Source organism: Chlamydotis macqueenii, chromosome 18, assembly GCF_036417535.1.
Source record: "Chlamydotis macqueenii isolate bChlMac1 chromosome 18, bChlMac1.mat, whole genome shotgun sequence".
Taxonomy (NCBI): domain Eukaryota; kingdom Metazoa; phylum Chordata; class Aves; order Otidiformes; family Otididae; genus Chlamydotis; species Chlamydotis macqueenii.
This window is the reverse complement of record NC_141573.1, coordinates 3,095,428-3,111,408: the sequence shown is the minus strand read 5'-3', so window position 1 is coordinate 3,111,408 and position 15,981 is coordinate 3,095,428. Positions and strand designations below refer to the sequence as shown.

The following is a 15,981-nucleotide window of genomic DNA, read 5'->3' as shown; positions in this document are numbered from 1 at the left end:
CCATGAACCTTGATAACATCCCATTACTACTGAGCTTTACTATATTCATTATTCAGCCTCCCCAGACCAATCCATTTTGAACCACGGTCTCTATTTGCTACTTTAAGACCTGGAAGGGAACACACATTTGGAAGAAAGCACAGCTATTTTGAAGTTGAGCAAGTACGCTAATTTAGATGAAGGAAGTATCGGAGTTTCCCCGTAAACCGTACTCTGAGACAGAGAACTGGGGGAACTGGCCTGCGGCTTCTCTGTGGATGCCTCCCTCCTGCACACTGAACGACTAGCACGGCTCCACAGCACGGCCTCACGGCTCCAGCTCCTGGGGAACTGCCCCAGCTGCCTGCTTTTAAAACTGGTGCTGAACCGCCTCTCAATGGCTTTAGAGAACACGCAACTCACTTGAAACCTGTACAGGCTGCCGTCTGTCTTAAGGGTGAGATTCTTTGGCTCCTGAAGAGGGTAGATATATCCATATTTGACAAACAGGTCCCCCAGGTGGAATGCCTCTGAAAATGGAGAAGGCAGATGTTTTGACTGCACAGAAACACTGCACTGGAATTTAGAAGTGAGCTACTATTCAGGAGAAAAGAATTCATCTAAGAGGTTTTGTCTACAGAGACCTTAAAGTTTTACAACTCAAAGCTGAAAAAGCCTCAGTTTTTACATTTCTACCCACCTTCCTCAGTGATCTGCAAGCGCTGGAGAATCCACTGCAATATATCATTACCTGTAAAACCAAGAAAACGTTAGCTGCTGGAAATTCAGAGTGTGCCAAAATCCATTGGCCAAAATAAGACCTCACTGTCCTCTGGATCCCACTGACCGCACTGGCCCCTTCTTGCAAACACGCTTTCAACCACGCCACGCAAGAGAAGCGGAGATAAAAGGCACTGCTGGGCTCTCTCTGGCCATGCTGTCGTCCAGGCTCTCTTCTGAGGAAGCCCGAGGCGGGCAGTGACCTCGGGACGGCACAGCGCGAGTGTGCAGAAGCACACGTGGCCCAAGCAACACTTAAACCCTCATCACCGGCTTAGAAAGGACTTAAGCAACACAACAGCTTCCACATCAGGGAAGGTGAAGTGCCCCTTGTTTTGCAACATCTTGTACTCAAAAATTCACTGCAAATTATCTCCAGATGCACAGAGCACGGTCCTGTCTCAGTTTTAGTAAGAGACCTGGTCCTCACGAGTCCCCCAAGAGACAGGACTTTCAGCGCAGAGGCGATGTCCGAGTCTCAGATCCAAGCTGTAGCGGTAACAGGACATAGCAAAGGGAAGCAAGATTTCTGAATTCACAAACACTTCATCTCTCCCAGTTCTTTTGTTGGAGTGTGACCAGTCACACCCACAGTCAGCATAAATCTCCAGTAGTTTTAGTCACATGTTCTGGGGGGCAAATTTCATCAACCTCCTTCCATTTTACACAGGGCAAAAATACCCTCGTTCCTGGATCAATTATTAGTCTTTTCCTCGGAGCGTCCCCTAGGATTGCAGACTGAGGTGTTGACCTTTCTTGACATTGCAGTGATGACTTAACTTTCTAATACAGGCTCAGAGCTCTTATCCTACCGCCTGCTTCCTAAAATAGATGAAATTAAAGGATTATCTCATCACTCATTTCTAGACAGCTCTCTGTAAGTGTTTTCCCCCAAAGGTGTGCATTAACATGGAAGTTTATTTGCCTTTTCTGTCGTGAGCCATTTTACCGACACTGAATTTAACTAGTTAGCTTCCTGCATGTGAAGAGCCAAGCTCTCTTCAGTGGATCTGTGTCCACTGCTCTGATGTCTTCACCACTCCCTCACCAAACATGAGTTTTGCAACACCCAGAAGCCAACGGGTATATACGCAACCTGCGCAGCATGGAAAATACCATTGTTTAGAGAGTGATGAACACCACACAAGGAGACTGGAACTCACTTGCCCATCAGAAGTGGACTAGAATTTATGGTATGCCTGAGGGAACTTGTAGCAATTCTGGTTAAGGAACCAGAATAAAGCAGACAGCACGCAAAGAGGATGAGCGTCAACGGGCATCTTCCCTCCACATCATCTAGCCGTGGGCTTTTAGGAAGTGGTATTCCACATTGGTCAGGCACCAAGAGAAGTACTTGTTCCCTCTTCACTGAATCTGGGTGGCACGTCTTCTTGCATACAGGGGAATCTTTTCTGCAGCGCTGCCTTAAATACTCACTAACAGCAAGGGGACGCGAGGCCAGCTCCTTTGCAGATGCAAAGCACTCCACCAGATTCAGCTGTCTGGGAGCTGTGTAAGCCAGGATACGGTTTGCATGGTAATGCACGGAGGGTGCTGCTGGGAACAAGCTTCGGATGTTGTGCAAGTTCTCCTTACCCTTTCAGCGACTGACTGTACCCATGGGCAAGCGACTTCATCTCAGTGCCTCTGCTTCCTCATTAAAAAAAAAAAAATTGGGGCAAACAACATACAGGACCTACCAGGCTGTGCAAATACAATGGGAATAAAAATTATCTATTTTCCTAAGTTGCCTCCTGAGTTGCCTGGAGCAAGCTCATTGGTTTCAGTGGGAGTTTTTGTTCTGAATTTCAAAGTGCTGCAGAAAGACCAAAGAAGGAGGAGGAAACTTTGGTACAGTATGAGCGAATATTTCTAGTGGAGGATCCTTCACGAGAGCTTTGGGGGAGGCTTGGAGAGCAGGGAAGCAGAGGCAGTGCTAGCGCCCTGTGAAAGGAGCTCGCAGGCACAAAGGAGACTCTGACAAGAGCTGCCTGGAACGCCAGAGGTGACACAGCACAGCTCCTCGCCCGTTTCTTCTTCAGCCCGCTTGAAGCAGGAAAAGCTGTCATTTACAGGCAGAGAAGTGGGCTGAATATTTTGTTCTTTTCCTGCACATTGAGGAAAAATGATTATTAGCAGGAAATGTTAAAAGGGAGACTGTTTGTTTGTTGTTCATTTCTGAAGCTGCATCTTTCAGTCTGACACCAGTCTGCTGCTTTTAATTGGATTTTAATGTGTATCCTTATTTGCGATTCAGCCCCACCAAGGATACACCAACTCTAGAGGCTGAAGCACCTATTCACCTCGATATTAAGTGTAAGCAAGATCACTTGAGTTAAACCCACGCGAGACACCTAGGAGTGAGCGGCTGGTAATCTTTGTGTTTGATTCAAAGAGCTAGGAGTGAAATAAGACACAAGTGAGAGTGAAATAAAGGGAGCTGGTATGTCTCAAGGGATGCACGGCAAATATATTGGGAACACAGGCTCCAGGACGTACGCAGGCAGCAGTAACCCTGAGGTGGCCACGGGATCCACACACAGCTTTTCTTTGATTAACCCCCTTGGCCCGGTCCCTTCCCCCAGCGAAGCTTTTACCTGTCACAGCGTGTGGGATGTTCGTGATCATCACCCTTTGCGTCTGCGTCTTGATGCCTGTGTCTGGATTCTGCATCTCCATCATAAGCGCTTCGATCTGCAAAGCATGGCAGGGATGGGATGTGTTACAGGGGAGCAGACAGGAAGGAGCCCCAGGACCATCGCAGCTCTGGGAGCATCCCCGGTGGAGTGCCACCGGAACGGATGCGACAGCCACAGTCCCCTCCGAACCTCCCCTTGCCATAAGAAATGCCACCTCCAAACCACGTCAGCTCTCACACTGACTCACAGCGTCACTCCCACCTACAGAAAACACACACACGGCCGGGGTTAGCAGGCAAGGGACAGGATGTAACCACTCCAAGAGAGCTGAGCTGAAAGAAAAAAAAAAAAAAAAAAAAAAGAACAGAAAATAAAATCTCTGCCACCCATAAATGTTTTTCTCTCCCTCAGTGGGCTATTCACTGGGGCAATAAGAAAGAAAAAGGGAAGAGGAAATAAAATCTGTGTTTCTACTGCACAAATACCCCAGCCGTGCACAGGCTTGTAAATATTGTACCACGCACCAAGAAAATAAGCAACATATTGGCTGGAGACCAAACAGCAAAGATTCTGTTTCTGGTCTGCAGATAATAACCAGACAGGGCTTTAGAAGGGCAACAGGAAAAGCACACCGCTTCGCTCCGGGGCTGAGCAAGAGGCTCAGACTCGGGGGAGATGAGAGCGGCCCGTCCTCTGAGAAAGCACAGCCACTACCCGAGTCAAGGCTTTGAAAAGCTGGCCAAGGACCGATGACAGCGGGCACCAGTGGGAGAGCAGACTGCAAACACAGAAACAGAGCCCAGCTCGTCGGGAGGAGGTGTACAAAGGACTCTCCCACCGTTCCTGTGGACGGTCTTAGCCCCGTCTGTAGGCAGCAAAGCTCCCTCCGGGGACCGGGTAGAGACATCATCCCGAGGAACTCACCCTCCTCTCTGGCAGCACCTCCTGCCTCTGATTCCCGAGGGATGCTGATGACTCGTTTTTAACAGATCATGGTACAAAGGATGAGTCTCACCCTCAGGGCCAATCTTCGTTTATTTCTGGTTCCCAATTATCTTCTTCTTTTTTTTTTTTACGATGAGGATTTTCAAAGGTATTTTCCTCTTCTTATATTTGACTCCCTACTAGCATCATCCTAAAAGCACAAGAGCCTCCTGCTTGCACTTGGGATTCTCCACGTGGATGGGTGGAGTTGGGGCACGTTGCTCATCCCCTTGTTTTAGATTATCTGAGTGCTGCGAGAGAACTGGCTCTGTGGAAGATGCTCTTCTTTTTGTCTTCTGCTTCCAGAGACATTAAATCAAAACTGGTCCAACAGGACCAATTTGGTCTCTCCGCACATTCATTTTGGACGAGGCTGTAGCTTTTCAACTAGGATTAGAGGATTTAAGGAGTGTGACTTGACGACACTCACGCATAATGAAGGGTATTGTCTTCACAGGCACCACAGTGACTCTGGTGCTGTCTTGCCAAGTTCAGTGAGGATTTAAGCCTGTAGTGACAGGACGCACTCTGGGCTTGACAGTAAAAACGGATCTTCAACTGTTTGTAAAGCCAGCGTCAAATTAATACTGGAACGGAGAAGCCTGGTAAAATTCTACACAAATATTTGTATAAATACTTACAAAAAATATTTTTAAAATAGTAAAACCAGACCCAAAGTGATGCAATATGAAGACTTTTTTAGACCTTTTAACTGAACTGCCAGTTCTGGCCTCGGCAAGTCCCAGGTTGGGCGTGGAGAGATGCTCGTGTACCTGCATGAGATGAGGCAAGGCAGGAGGGTCCAGCAGGCAGGGCGCTAATTTAGGAAACTCAGATTCGGTTTGCTCTAAGCAAACACGGGTGTCCCGGGGAAGCCGCTTACTCTCTCCGTAACTGCACGTCCGCTCCGCAGACAGCGCTCCTTCAGCACGCAGGGATACTGGGGGAAAACACAGCCCTGCTCATCGCCACCGCACCGCAGTGCCGTGACCACCCGGCAGGTCCCACCAGGCCGAAGCAGGACTTGTTCCCTGGAAGCGGAAGAGCACACCCTGCCCCAGCAGCCGTTCGCTCCCCGGCAGGCTGGAGAGACGGGTCTTTACCAGCCGAGAGCGAGGAATTAGCTCAGAAAGCCACACAGCCTCCCAGCACAGCATGTTCCCTTTCTTCAACCAGCAAAGAGCTCCAGACTCTTGTCGCATTCATAGCCTGCCGGGCTCCCTCTCCTCATCGGAGAAATAATATATACGAAAAAGAAACAAGCGAGACGAGCCAGGGAGCTGCTGTTGGCGGGTGCCTGCTGCGCTGGCTGCAAATCATGCGCTTTGCTGATCAAAACTCAGCCTGTCTCTTCCTCTTCTCCGAAGGGAACGTTGCTGATTACGAGTTGCTGGTATTAGGAGGTGCTACCAGCACCAGCCTGCTGGCAGGAGGCCAGGAGGGACGGTTAAAATACAGTGGAAACGTTTGCTTGCTTTGCTAAGGGCTCTAGCACAGTTTGTCACGCTTTCGGCCAGGGAAGCGTTGTCTGGTTTGAATTTCGTAGAGCCAGAAGCCACTTCCTGATGCTGGTTGATGGGTGGAGACGCACACAGAGGTACATAACGGCAGGAGGACCGCTAAAAGAGCCAGACTCTGGGGTGAGCTCACCTCAAGCGCAGAGCCACCACGAGACACGAGCCCCACCGAGGTCCCCCTTCAGCTCAACCGGAATCTCTGCACGGAGGTGACCTCACTTCGAAAGCCACGGAGAAGACAACAGGAAAACTGTCTGTGCCGCAGCTGATGGCAAGGAGTCACTGGGTTCACTGAGCACAAAGCAAAACTTGAATTCGTAAACAATAAGAAAAAAACACCACTGCATTTCAGGAGCATGTGGGAAGCCCCAGGGAAGGCGAGGGTCCTCTCTGCAAACGGTCAGTGATTGACGGGGTGTCCCTGGTTCTGGAGGAGGATGGATCCAGCACGGATGCCCTCCCACGGCAGGGAGCAGCGGGGGCAGATGACTGCTGATGGATTGCTTGGGTGAGTTACCCTGGATGCGTTTCTCATCTTTGTTTCTCTAAGCTTTATCCTTCAGGCACCCACCAGCTCCCCAGGATCAAGGCATCTGCACCGCAGAAGCATCACGCTCCCGGTGCTGAAACTCTGACATGCAACAGCAAAACACTTTCGAGGTGAGGAGCTGGGTCCCCTTCAGTGTCAGCCCAGACACGGGCACCTTTGCTTCAGATGTAAGAAAGCCAAGTTTTCCCAGCAGGCTCCAGCTCACAGCCGAGTGCTCGCTCCTGGTGCTATAATCAAACATCTGCTGCTTTCTCCATCGCGTACTTGCCCAGTTCTACCCCCCAACACTGCCCGGTACTGTTTGCAAAGATCATTCCTCCCTGCTCTGACTTCCGAGGTAGCAATACAGTCCTTCCTCACACCTCTGGCCTCAGAAGGCTTGTTCAATTGTTTTCTGGGTCTACAACCAACAACCCTGTTTTGCACATTCGTGGATGACTTGGAAAAAAAAAGAAATAAAAAAAAATTGTTAACCACCTAAAACTTCCTGCTTTTTCTTAATTAAAACACAGAGGAGAAGGCCTATTCCTACTCAGTGCACAATCCCACACCCAGAGGAAGTAAATCTGTGAGTAGGGAGGGCAGGGCTGTAGCTGCTCTTTCCGTGTGCTCCCTCTTCCCTCACTGTGCTGCTGTCACCCCTCCAGCCAAGCCTCCGACTTAAACCCACGCAGCACCAAAACCAAACCAAAGCACAGTCCCGCCTGGCCCAGCACACCGCTGCTCACCGGGGTTGCTCAGAGCGCATCACTCTGTGCGATGCTCCGCAGAAACAGCGCCAGCATCTCCCTATCTGGAACAGGGAAAGGGAGGACGGGACGAAGCTGAGCTCGTCCAGTAAAATCCAGGGCCTCACTTAAACAGAGCAGGAGTCCAATAGATAGCTCTCTCCAGCAAAAACACGATTCAGCGGCTCACACACCTCAAGAGCGTCCAGGCAGATGAGGGCCAGCAGCTGCCGGAGAGTCTAAGCCCAGAGAATGGAAGCCAGGCTGGAAGAAGCCCCCAGCCACAGTGGATCCCAGGCTGGTCCCTCCCCAGTTGCAGCGCTGCCTTGGGAGGAGCCATCAGGGACCAGAGTGAGGAGGAGGCAGAGGAAGAAGGCGAGCGGCATCCATCAGCCCTACCCACGAGGTATGAGTCACGATGCAGCTCATGTAGCACAGCAAGGAAAAATACACAGCCCAGCAGTCACTGGAGAGCCCAGCCCTGCCCGGTGCTGCCTGCTGCTCTGCCAGCTGATGCCCAACGGAGGCCAGATCCCGGCTGTGGGGCAGGCATGGGCACCAAGGGCGTGGGGTGATTCAAACTCTCCCAACATCTGGCTAAGCGCATGCAGCCAAAATACATTTCAGAGGCTTCCTCCCTGTCCCAACAGACTTTTGTGCCAATCCTCTGCCTACCAAGACAGTTTAGGAGGGGAAAAAAATAGAATAAAACGACCTAAGCATTAGTCACGGGTACTTATGGAATAACAGGGCCTTGGAGGGTCCTCTGTAATTCCCTCACAGTTCAGCCATGAAGACCAAGCTCTACACCCAGCCCAAATTGTGCAGAGCAACCTCACAGTAAGTGCGCAGCACTGCTCACCGCCCCCAAAGCAAAGCCCTTTCCTCTCCCTGTCCGAGGGCAGGATTGCTGCGGTCACAGGCTGCCTGCGGGAAAACCAGCACACAGTGACAATGTCCCAGCTGCAAAGGTGCAACAGGACCAGCAGCCCGACGGTACGGCAGGAATCTCCCCGTGCAGCTGGACCAAGCCCACGGTTACAGTGTGTGCAACTGCCAGCTGGTGGCAAAGCTCAAGCACAGACTTAAGCATTTAAGGAAGCTTCTCTCTAGGATTTTAGCTCCTCGCAGATCTAAGTCCACAAGGTGCTCGCTGGATGGGTGCCCAGTACTCTCAGCTCCCACCACAGGCAACCAGTAAAGGTGCTCAGTATTTCAGGGGAGCTCTGAGAACATAGCCGTCTGCCATGTAACAGCCAAGGCTCCGTCCACGGCTTCCCCGAGGTCTGAAAAAAAAAGGAGGAGGAAGGAAAGCAGAGGTGAGAGCCAAAGCCTTTATCTAGGAGCTTCCTTTCCTGGTGCTAACAGGTCTCAGACTTGCAAAGCACTGCAACTGCTCAAACCCTCTCGCTGCTCACAGCGTGTGCGGCACACGCTCTGCAGAGGCGGCTCGCTGTATCTTAACAGATCTTCCCACCTGAGGAACTGGGGGCACTTTGCAAACACTGCTGTGCTCCTAACGAGCGGCTGAAGCAGAGCTGCTGGAGGTTGTTTTCTCAAAGCACACAGCTTCTCCTCTGCACCCCCGCATGCAACTCCACATAGTATTACTCAGTGCAGAATTTGGCCCAGAGTATTTCCTTTGGCAGAGCTCCCCAGCCAAATTTACCTTGAAAGACACAGCACCAAAGAAAACACCTGCTTTGCTTCCTCTAGAATAAAAAGTACATGTTTGTATTGCCAAGTTCATATCACAGCACTGAACAGCCCCAAATTTCTCCCCTTCTCCCCCTGGAATCCTCAGGTTGTAGGCGTTGCAGGAGAGCTAACTATGACTCCAACAGCAACTGGCTGGCTGTACTTGTCACTGGAAATTCAGCTAATTCCACTCAACAGGATAAGCCACAGGCAGGAGAGGTGGGTGGGAGAAAAGCTAGCTTAACACTCTGCTGTTTAAAATCTGCAGATACCAGTTGTACCAAAACTGGCTACACTTTTGAATGAATGCTACAGAAAAAAAAACACCGAATGCTTTACAAAATTACACATCACATTCAAAAGCGTAGGCATGCATCTTCCCACTCTTTCAAGCATTTCTGGTCACAAATACGATTGTTTCTGAAAAAACAGAAAGGAAAGAGGCAGCGAGCAGACAGTTGGCCACGATACATCCGTTGAAAGTGGACACCAGCTGGAAGCACTGGGAACACACACACTGGCCCCACCCTGGCCCAGAGCTGAACTGGGTGGCCTAGTGCCACATATGATGTTTTTCTTCCCCCTAAGAAATGACATCGTTTTGAGGGTCTTTGAGGAAAAAGACGGGAGAGGGGGAGAATGTGCCAGGAGAATAATTCAGCTGAGGCTGAGCTACAACAATAACCACGACACAGTTTTATTTCCTCCATGACTTCAGCACACGTTGCCCCCGAGCCAGCGGAGATCCACAGGCACCGCAACAGGTCAGGGCCCCCAAACCCCCGGGGATGGGGCTGTCACCCCCTGGACTCCGCTCACCCAGAGGGACCCCGGAGAGTCGCGGCCGGGCAGGATGCTATGAACACGGGTCCCCCCGCCCGGAGCAGAGGTCAGCGCTGCCCGGCGCAGCCCCGCCCGGTCGCGCCCGCCGGTGCTGATGCCCGGAGCGGAGCGGCTGGCCCCCAGCCCCTCACCTTTTTCAGGAAGGCCATCCGCGGCCGGTGGCGCTGCCCCTGATCGAGCCGTGTGACAGTCATGGTGCCGGGCCGGGCGGTGCGGGCTGGCGGAGCGGCGGCCCCGATCGAACGCACCTGGCTGCGGCCACCCGCCACCAGCCTCCTCTCCCCGCCGGGGGCGGCGCCACAGCTGCGCGCCGCAGCCAATCAGCACCCGCCACCCGACGCTTATTTACATGAAGGCGCGGGGCAGCGCGGCAGCAGCCTCGGGGCGCTGGTGGGAGCCCGTTCGCTCCGTGGCGGGGGCGGAAGGAGGGGGCTGGGAGCAGGGGAGGGGGCAAATGGCGGTGTAGCCTGGTTCTGGAAGGTGCTGGGTGCTTGCAGCTGCAGCGTGAGCCGAGCTTGGTAGCCACACTGCAAGCGGTCCTTACAAAACAGAGGGTGTTTGCCCAGTGGTGTTAGGGTGGGGGATGCTTAAGCAAAGCCCCCCTCTGCTCGTCTCTCTTTTGGGGAGAATCCCTCCCCAAAACACTCCTAGTCTGGAGCCAGGGTAAAACAAGGGCATCTGAGACCAAGGCGTTGTGGCTGAGCATTGTGTGTGCACAAGAGGTGAGCAGTGCTTCAGGCATCTGCTCTGTGAACGCCGCCAGCCTTGGGCAGCTCAGCTCAGCCGCGGATGCAGGAGGCAGCCAGATGGCTTTTTGGGGAGTCAGTGGCTTTGCCAGATGGGGAAACTGTGACTAACGGTGAGCAGAGGAAGACCACCGGGTTACAGAGTGCTTCCTCACGATGGAGCTTTCTCATGCCAGTGGGTGGGGGAACAGTACCCCACTGGCAGCGCTGGAAACCAAGAGTTTAATTTCTCTGGTTTCTTCAGAAAACGGTGGAATTTCCTCCTGCTGCCCAGGGCTCGGCCTGCCAGCACAGCCGGGCAGGAGCGGGCTGCATCCTCGCTCACGCAGAATCCAATTGTGCCAAGGCTCATATGAGGCATTCCCAGGAATTCCTGCCAGCCACACGGGCGCGTTGCCTTTTGCACGTCACGCACCTACACGTGCTGTGTGCCTACCACACAGAGAACGTGCGCCCACGGAGCGTGCGCTCACACCTCGGTGTGCGGAGTGCCACGTGTACACGTACCGAGCTTGCACTCACACCACGCTCTCCACGAGCAGCACAGCCCACCCAATGCTGCCGAGCGTCCCGTGGACAGCAGGCACAGGTCATACGAGCAAATTTACACCCCCCCTCATCCATGTGCACATCACACACTACACATCCGTGTTTCCAGGTCGCCCATGCTTCCTGCGCACGTGCATAACTGTTTCTCGGGGCAGTGCCTTCCCGCCGCGGTGTTTGTGACTGTTCTGACGTTACGATCTGTGGTTTGCGGACTCAAGGAGAGTACATTGGCTCTGAGCGTGGAGCAGAGTGCTTTTTCCATTCGTAGAAATACCCTGAAGGCAGAGACTGCTTTCCCAGTTGCTTTGCTGCCTTCAGGAAAGTGTTTTATCTTTACCTCTGCTCTTTCATAGCATCTGAGCAAGCCAGTGCTTTGGAAGGCCTTTCTCCTGTGTCCGCTCGAGTCATTCCCATGTGAAATCCCCCTGTGAGTCACAGCAGCCGCCAGATAACAGACACTACTTAATTTCCAGAAGACTTTTCCATCCTCCTCCGCTCTGTGCTGCCAGGTGATTTAATGATTCTGAGTCATTCCACACGCCAGTATCAAAGTTATCATGCTTCAAGGCATCAACCGACAGCCAAAAGGAGCAAGAGGAGTGTTCTTCACGCATTTACAGTGTCTCAAAATTCAAGTGCAGAGGTGCTGTCTGGTTCCTCGAAATCAAGCTCAGATGCCCATGGCCCTCTGGAACAGCAAAGGTGACAGAAACTCCAGTAGCACAGACGGTCCTGGAGGCAAACAGCTGGAGAGAGGGAATTCAGAGTGGAGTCAGAGGGAGCCAGGGAAAGGACAGTGAGGACACGCAGGCATTTTGATGATGCCAGCTAACAAAAGCGATTCTGTCTCTGTTTGAGAGAGACAGATGGTGGCAGGAAAATGAGATCGCTATACATGTAAGTAATTATTTTGGACACAATATCAGGGTAACCAGCACACAAAAAGATGTAGCTCAGTTTCTTTGGTAGGCAAACCAGGAAAACTTGTTATAAACTATTTTCCCTCCCTCTCCTGGGTAGCAGAAGGACTCAGAAGTACTCTAGGCGAGGTGCAAACACCAGCCTAAGAAAAGGATCAACCACCACCAGCTGCAGGTGCCTCACATATTTAGAGGAATAAAAATGGTCATTTCATCCCAAAATACTGACTTTAAAAGTTCCACTGAGGAACACAGGTGTCTTATTCGTGAGAAACATTTGAAAACTGGGTCTACAACTGAATTCAGAAATAACAAAATTTCCTTGCAGGAGATCGGGAGAAATAGCCCAGAAGATCTGAAGCTGGGGTGTGAGCTCTTCAACCTTGCTGAGCTCCAAAGGTCTCAGTGATTTTAAATCCTGTTGATCCACCACATACACCCCCTCATAGATCAGGTGCGGATTTTTTTCCATCTCCAGTCTTCTCGGACAAGCTAAAATAAAGCCTATGGATATTTCTCTCTTCATTACAAAGCTACTTCATGTCTTTGCTATAGCAGATGTTGATGTAAATTCAGCTTTGCTAACAGCTGTAAATGACCCAAACCACCAAACTCTGGATCAGAGATGAAGTGTGTTTCACCTGCCGCCCAGGTGAGCTACCTTAGCGGTTAATGCGCTACAGCAGATCTGCCACGTGAAGCACGAGGCGTTTAAACCAGATCATACAAGCTTGTACAGGGCAGGCACTCCTGGGCCTCTAATCACAAAACTCACACTTGTGGAAAGCGAACAGTTCTACAGTCCCTGACACGGTCTGGCCGTTTTATGAGCGAATTTGTCGTCAAGAAAGCAAGGGACTTGAACAGCAGGGCAGAGCGGCAGAGCAGACCGGCAGCAGCCGTGCAAACTCCCTGCTGATTTCTGGCTCCCCGTTAGTCCTGGCCTTTTTTGCACCCCAGATAAGAAAGGAAGATATTTCCTGGGGAGTCTGCTTCACTTCCCAGCGCCTGCTCTCTACGGTAAATGTAGTGCTGTTTATGTAACTGCAGGTTCACACATGTGTTCAAACCCCGCACAGGAGGTACGTGATGCTATTGTGAAAGTAGACCTGTGGCCAACGCATCACAGGGCAACAGCGCACGCCCTTGTGCTCTCCAGAGCCCACAGATCCCTCTCAGAGCGCACCCGAGGCCACAGAGTGTGTCCTGGCTGGGGAAATGTCTGCTGAGAGTTGAATTTTGTCCCTCTGTTCTCCTTGGGAAGCCCCCATAAGCTGTGGTCGTTCTCAACAGACCTGCTCACAATTCTTGACAGTTTCTCTTGTGGAAAGCACTGCAGAGGGAATCCCCCCTTTTTTTAAAGATCGCATTTCCTACGTGGTTGCCCCTTCTTCACACATCAGAAGTTGAATCATGCAACACAAAAGGCCTGTGGTGAGTAAGCTACCTTTCTATCTAAGGAAACTGGGGACAGCCCTGAGGGGAAGGAAGGGGTAACGTAAGAGAAGCAAGGAGAACTGTACTGTAAGCGTGGCAAGCAGAGGCTGAATTTCAGCACGCAGTTCCTTCCAGGAAGATTTCAAAGCAGTTTACCAAAAAAAAAAAAAAAAAAAAATAGTGCAAAGTGTGACATAGAGAGAGATGTGACTTACTCTCAGGTCTCCCAGCAAGGCGATAGTTAAAGCAGTATCTCCAGAGTCATTGTCCTGTCTGGTAGGGCACCAGCACTCAAAATGAGAAGCTTCCTTAGCAGCAACAAGGGAAGAACTGCGAGCACGAATGGGCAGCATTTGCTTCCCATCACTCCTGGACTTTCCAGGGACAGGAAAGCTAAGGAAAGAAGTGGCAAAGAGGAAGGAAAAAAAGCAAAGAGAGAAAGACCTTAGGCACCCTGCCTTAGAGATGAAGCCAGGCTGCTGAGGCAAGAGGATGCAGCTGGGTTAACACCTGACCCAGGACTGAGCGATTTGGCTTCCCCTGCTGAGCTGGATGACGCTGAGCCCACTTCAGCGTCCTCTCCAGGGAACGCTGTCATCCTCAGCGCGGGAACAGCCCTTCCCTCTCTGCAGCATGCTGAGAGTGCCAGGAGATTGGGAATGGTGTGCCTAGGAGGTTTTGGAGGGCTCGCCAGCCACTGGGAACGTGAAGGGATAGGTCAGCACTGGGAGGAGGCCAGGGACTACCCAAGACTACGGTGACTTGGGCAGCTGCGTATGTGGAATGACAGTATTTGAGAATGAGGTGACAAATTTGAGAGAGCAGGGTGGCAGCACGCAGGAGTGGCAGGGACCTGTGCCAAGAGGGACAGCAGGAAGCAGGTGACTGGAGCGTGATGGTTACACAGGGCTGCTGGAGGGAGAGGCCAGAGCAAAGGGAGGCTTTAGCAAAGTCACTGGGTAGGGGAGTTCATGAGGGAAAGTGAAGTGAAAGGAGAAAAAAAAGAGGAAGGAAAAGGGCAAAACTGAGAGTACCAGGGAGGACCAACAAGAGAGATGGAAGCTGCCTTGAAAGCAAGCAAGCCCAGGTAGCCCTAGGAGACATCTCTCTGTCCTGAAGTAGCTCTGGCCCCTGGTGAAAACACCTTTTACTCTTCATTCATTCACCCTTTATTGTTGCAGCCCAGGTTTTAGCTGCATCTCGCTGCTGGCCTGGAAGGCAAGGACTCATTATGCCTCCCTTGCGCAAGCTTGGCTGTTGGTTATGTTCTCTGCTGCACAACTACAATTTTCTTAATCTGCTTCTATTGCTTACAGCATTTTTTTTTTGGTTGTACTTCACTCATAGGTGTTACTTCACTCATAGGTGTTAATTAGCTTCTCAAAAAGCAGGCAACTGATACTGTTTCTATATTTTGTTCCTGGCTGCCTTGTTTTTAACTCTCTCCTTCACTCAAGATGCAATAAACGTTCTTTCTCCCTTAGCAAGAACATTAAAGTTTTCGAAGAAAAGCACAAATGCTGTTACCAGTTTCACTCTGCAGACAAGAAGCACAAAAGGAGAAACATTGGTGGGATTTTCATTCACTGAAAACTACTTAACTCCAAGAGGAATTGTAGAAACCTTGGAGTCCTCTACATTTCTGAAGGTGAGATAAGAGCTGTATCAAACCAGCACAGATCACTTGGTTTTAAAACTTGGACTAGAGGTCAGGAATGACTGGCTTCCACATTGATACCAATACCACCAGGATGTGCTTCTCAGATGGCTATATGAATTTTATACCACATCCTGCTCTCCTACGAGAAATGGCTTATTTTTGTAAGGCCATATCGAATAATTAACGTGCAATTTATCTCCGTGTGGGGCCATCCCCTGTCTAAGGTGTGAACACTGACACTCATGGTCGATTTTCATGAGAGAGCTCCTTCCAGTTGAGGCAAAGTGGCATTTCCTTGTGCTAAATTAATCTCAGTTACCTCAGTCACTTCCTTTTTTAACTTAAGATTATTGTTAGAAACAGCAGATAAACATTGAAAGAGGTATCAAAGTTAAGGTATTAGGAGAGATTAAAGCTCAATGTAATCTCACCTATGTGCTTGCTTCTTCTATATGATTTCTGCACCAAGGTCTGTAAACAGCCATGTCAGAAAAGCACGACACAGATGTCTGTGCTTTCAACTGAGCTACACCACGCGTGCACGTGTACCTGCTTCTCAGTCATACGTATTTCACCTCCATCCTCAAGCCTACGGAACACAACCAGCGTGTCAGTGAGCAGGTACGTGTGACCACTGACTTCCTGACCTGCCTAACATGCACGATAGAAGGCTTCTCTGAGTAGTTTTGAAAAGCGGCATCAATAAGCAAAGTAATACAAAACTTTAGTGTACCTTTTTGCCTTTCCTCTTGTGGACTACATCTTCAGTCAGTGTATTTCTGAGTAGGCAGCAGCTGTATCACCTTGCACTATGCTGGTGTAATGGACGGCAAGTTAATTTTTTGCACAAATGATGAACAGAACAACTGTCCCTCAGGGATGGGTCACACGAAGAGTGAAATTTTCAGTCCTTGCTTATTTTTCTACCCTTCACATGAAGGGTTACCAACT

General features: G+C 50.7%; 1 protein-coding gene across 3 annotated transcripts in view; it reads right to left on the bottom strand.

Annotated features, from left to right (window-relative positions):
- RGS9 (regulator of G protein signaling 9) overlaps positions 1-9,971 on the bottom strand; it is a 33,051-nt gene extending 23,080 nt beyond the window's left edge. For 2 of the 3 annotated variants that reach the window (XM_086762173.1, XM_086762175.1), the window contains exons 1-4: positions 9,850-9,971; positions 3,357-3,453; positions 680-730; positions 403-509 (exon numbers count right to left, since the gene is read on the bottom strand). In XM_086762173.1, coding sequence (XP_086618299.1) covers positions 403-509; positions 680-730; positions 3,357-3,453; positions 9,850-9,912 — 318 coding nt within the window. In that variant the 5' untranslated portion in view covers positions 9,913-9,971. Of the gene's footprint in view, positions 1-402; positions 510-679; positions 731-3,356; positions 3,454-6,032; positions 6,101-9,849 lie in introns of those variants that run through there. The other variant, XM_086762174.1, reaches the window with a different exon arrangement.
- Positions 9,972-15,981: the final 6,010 nt, after the last annotated feature.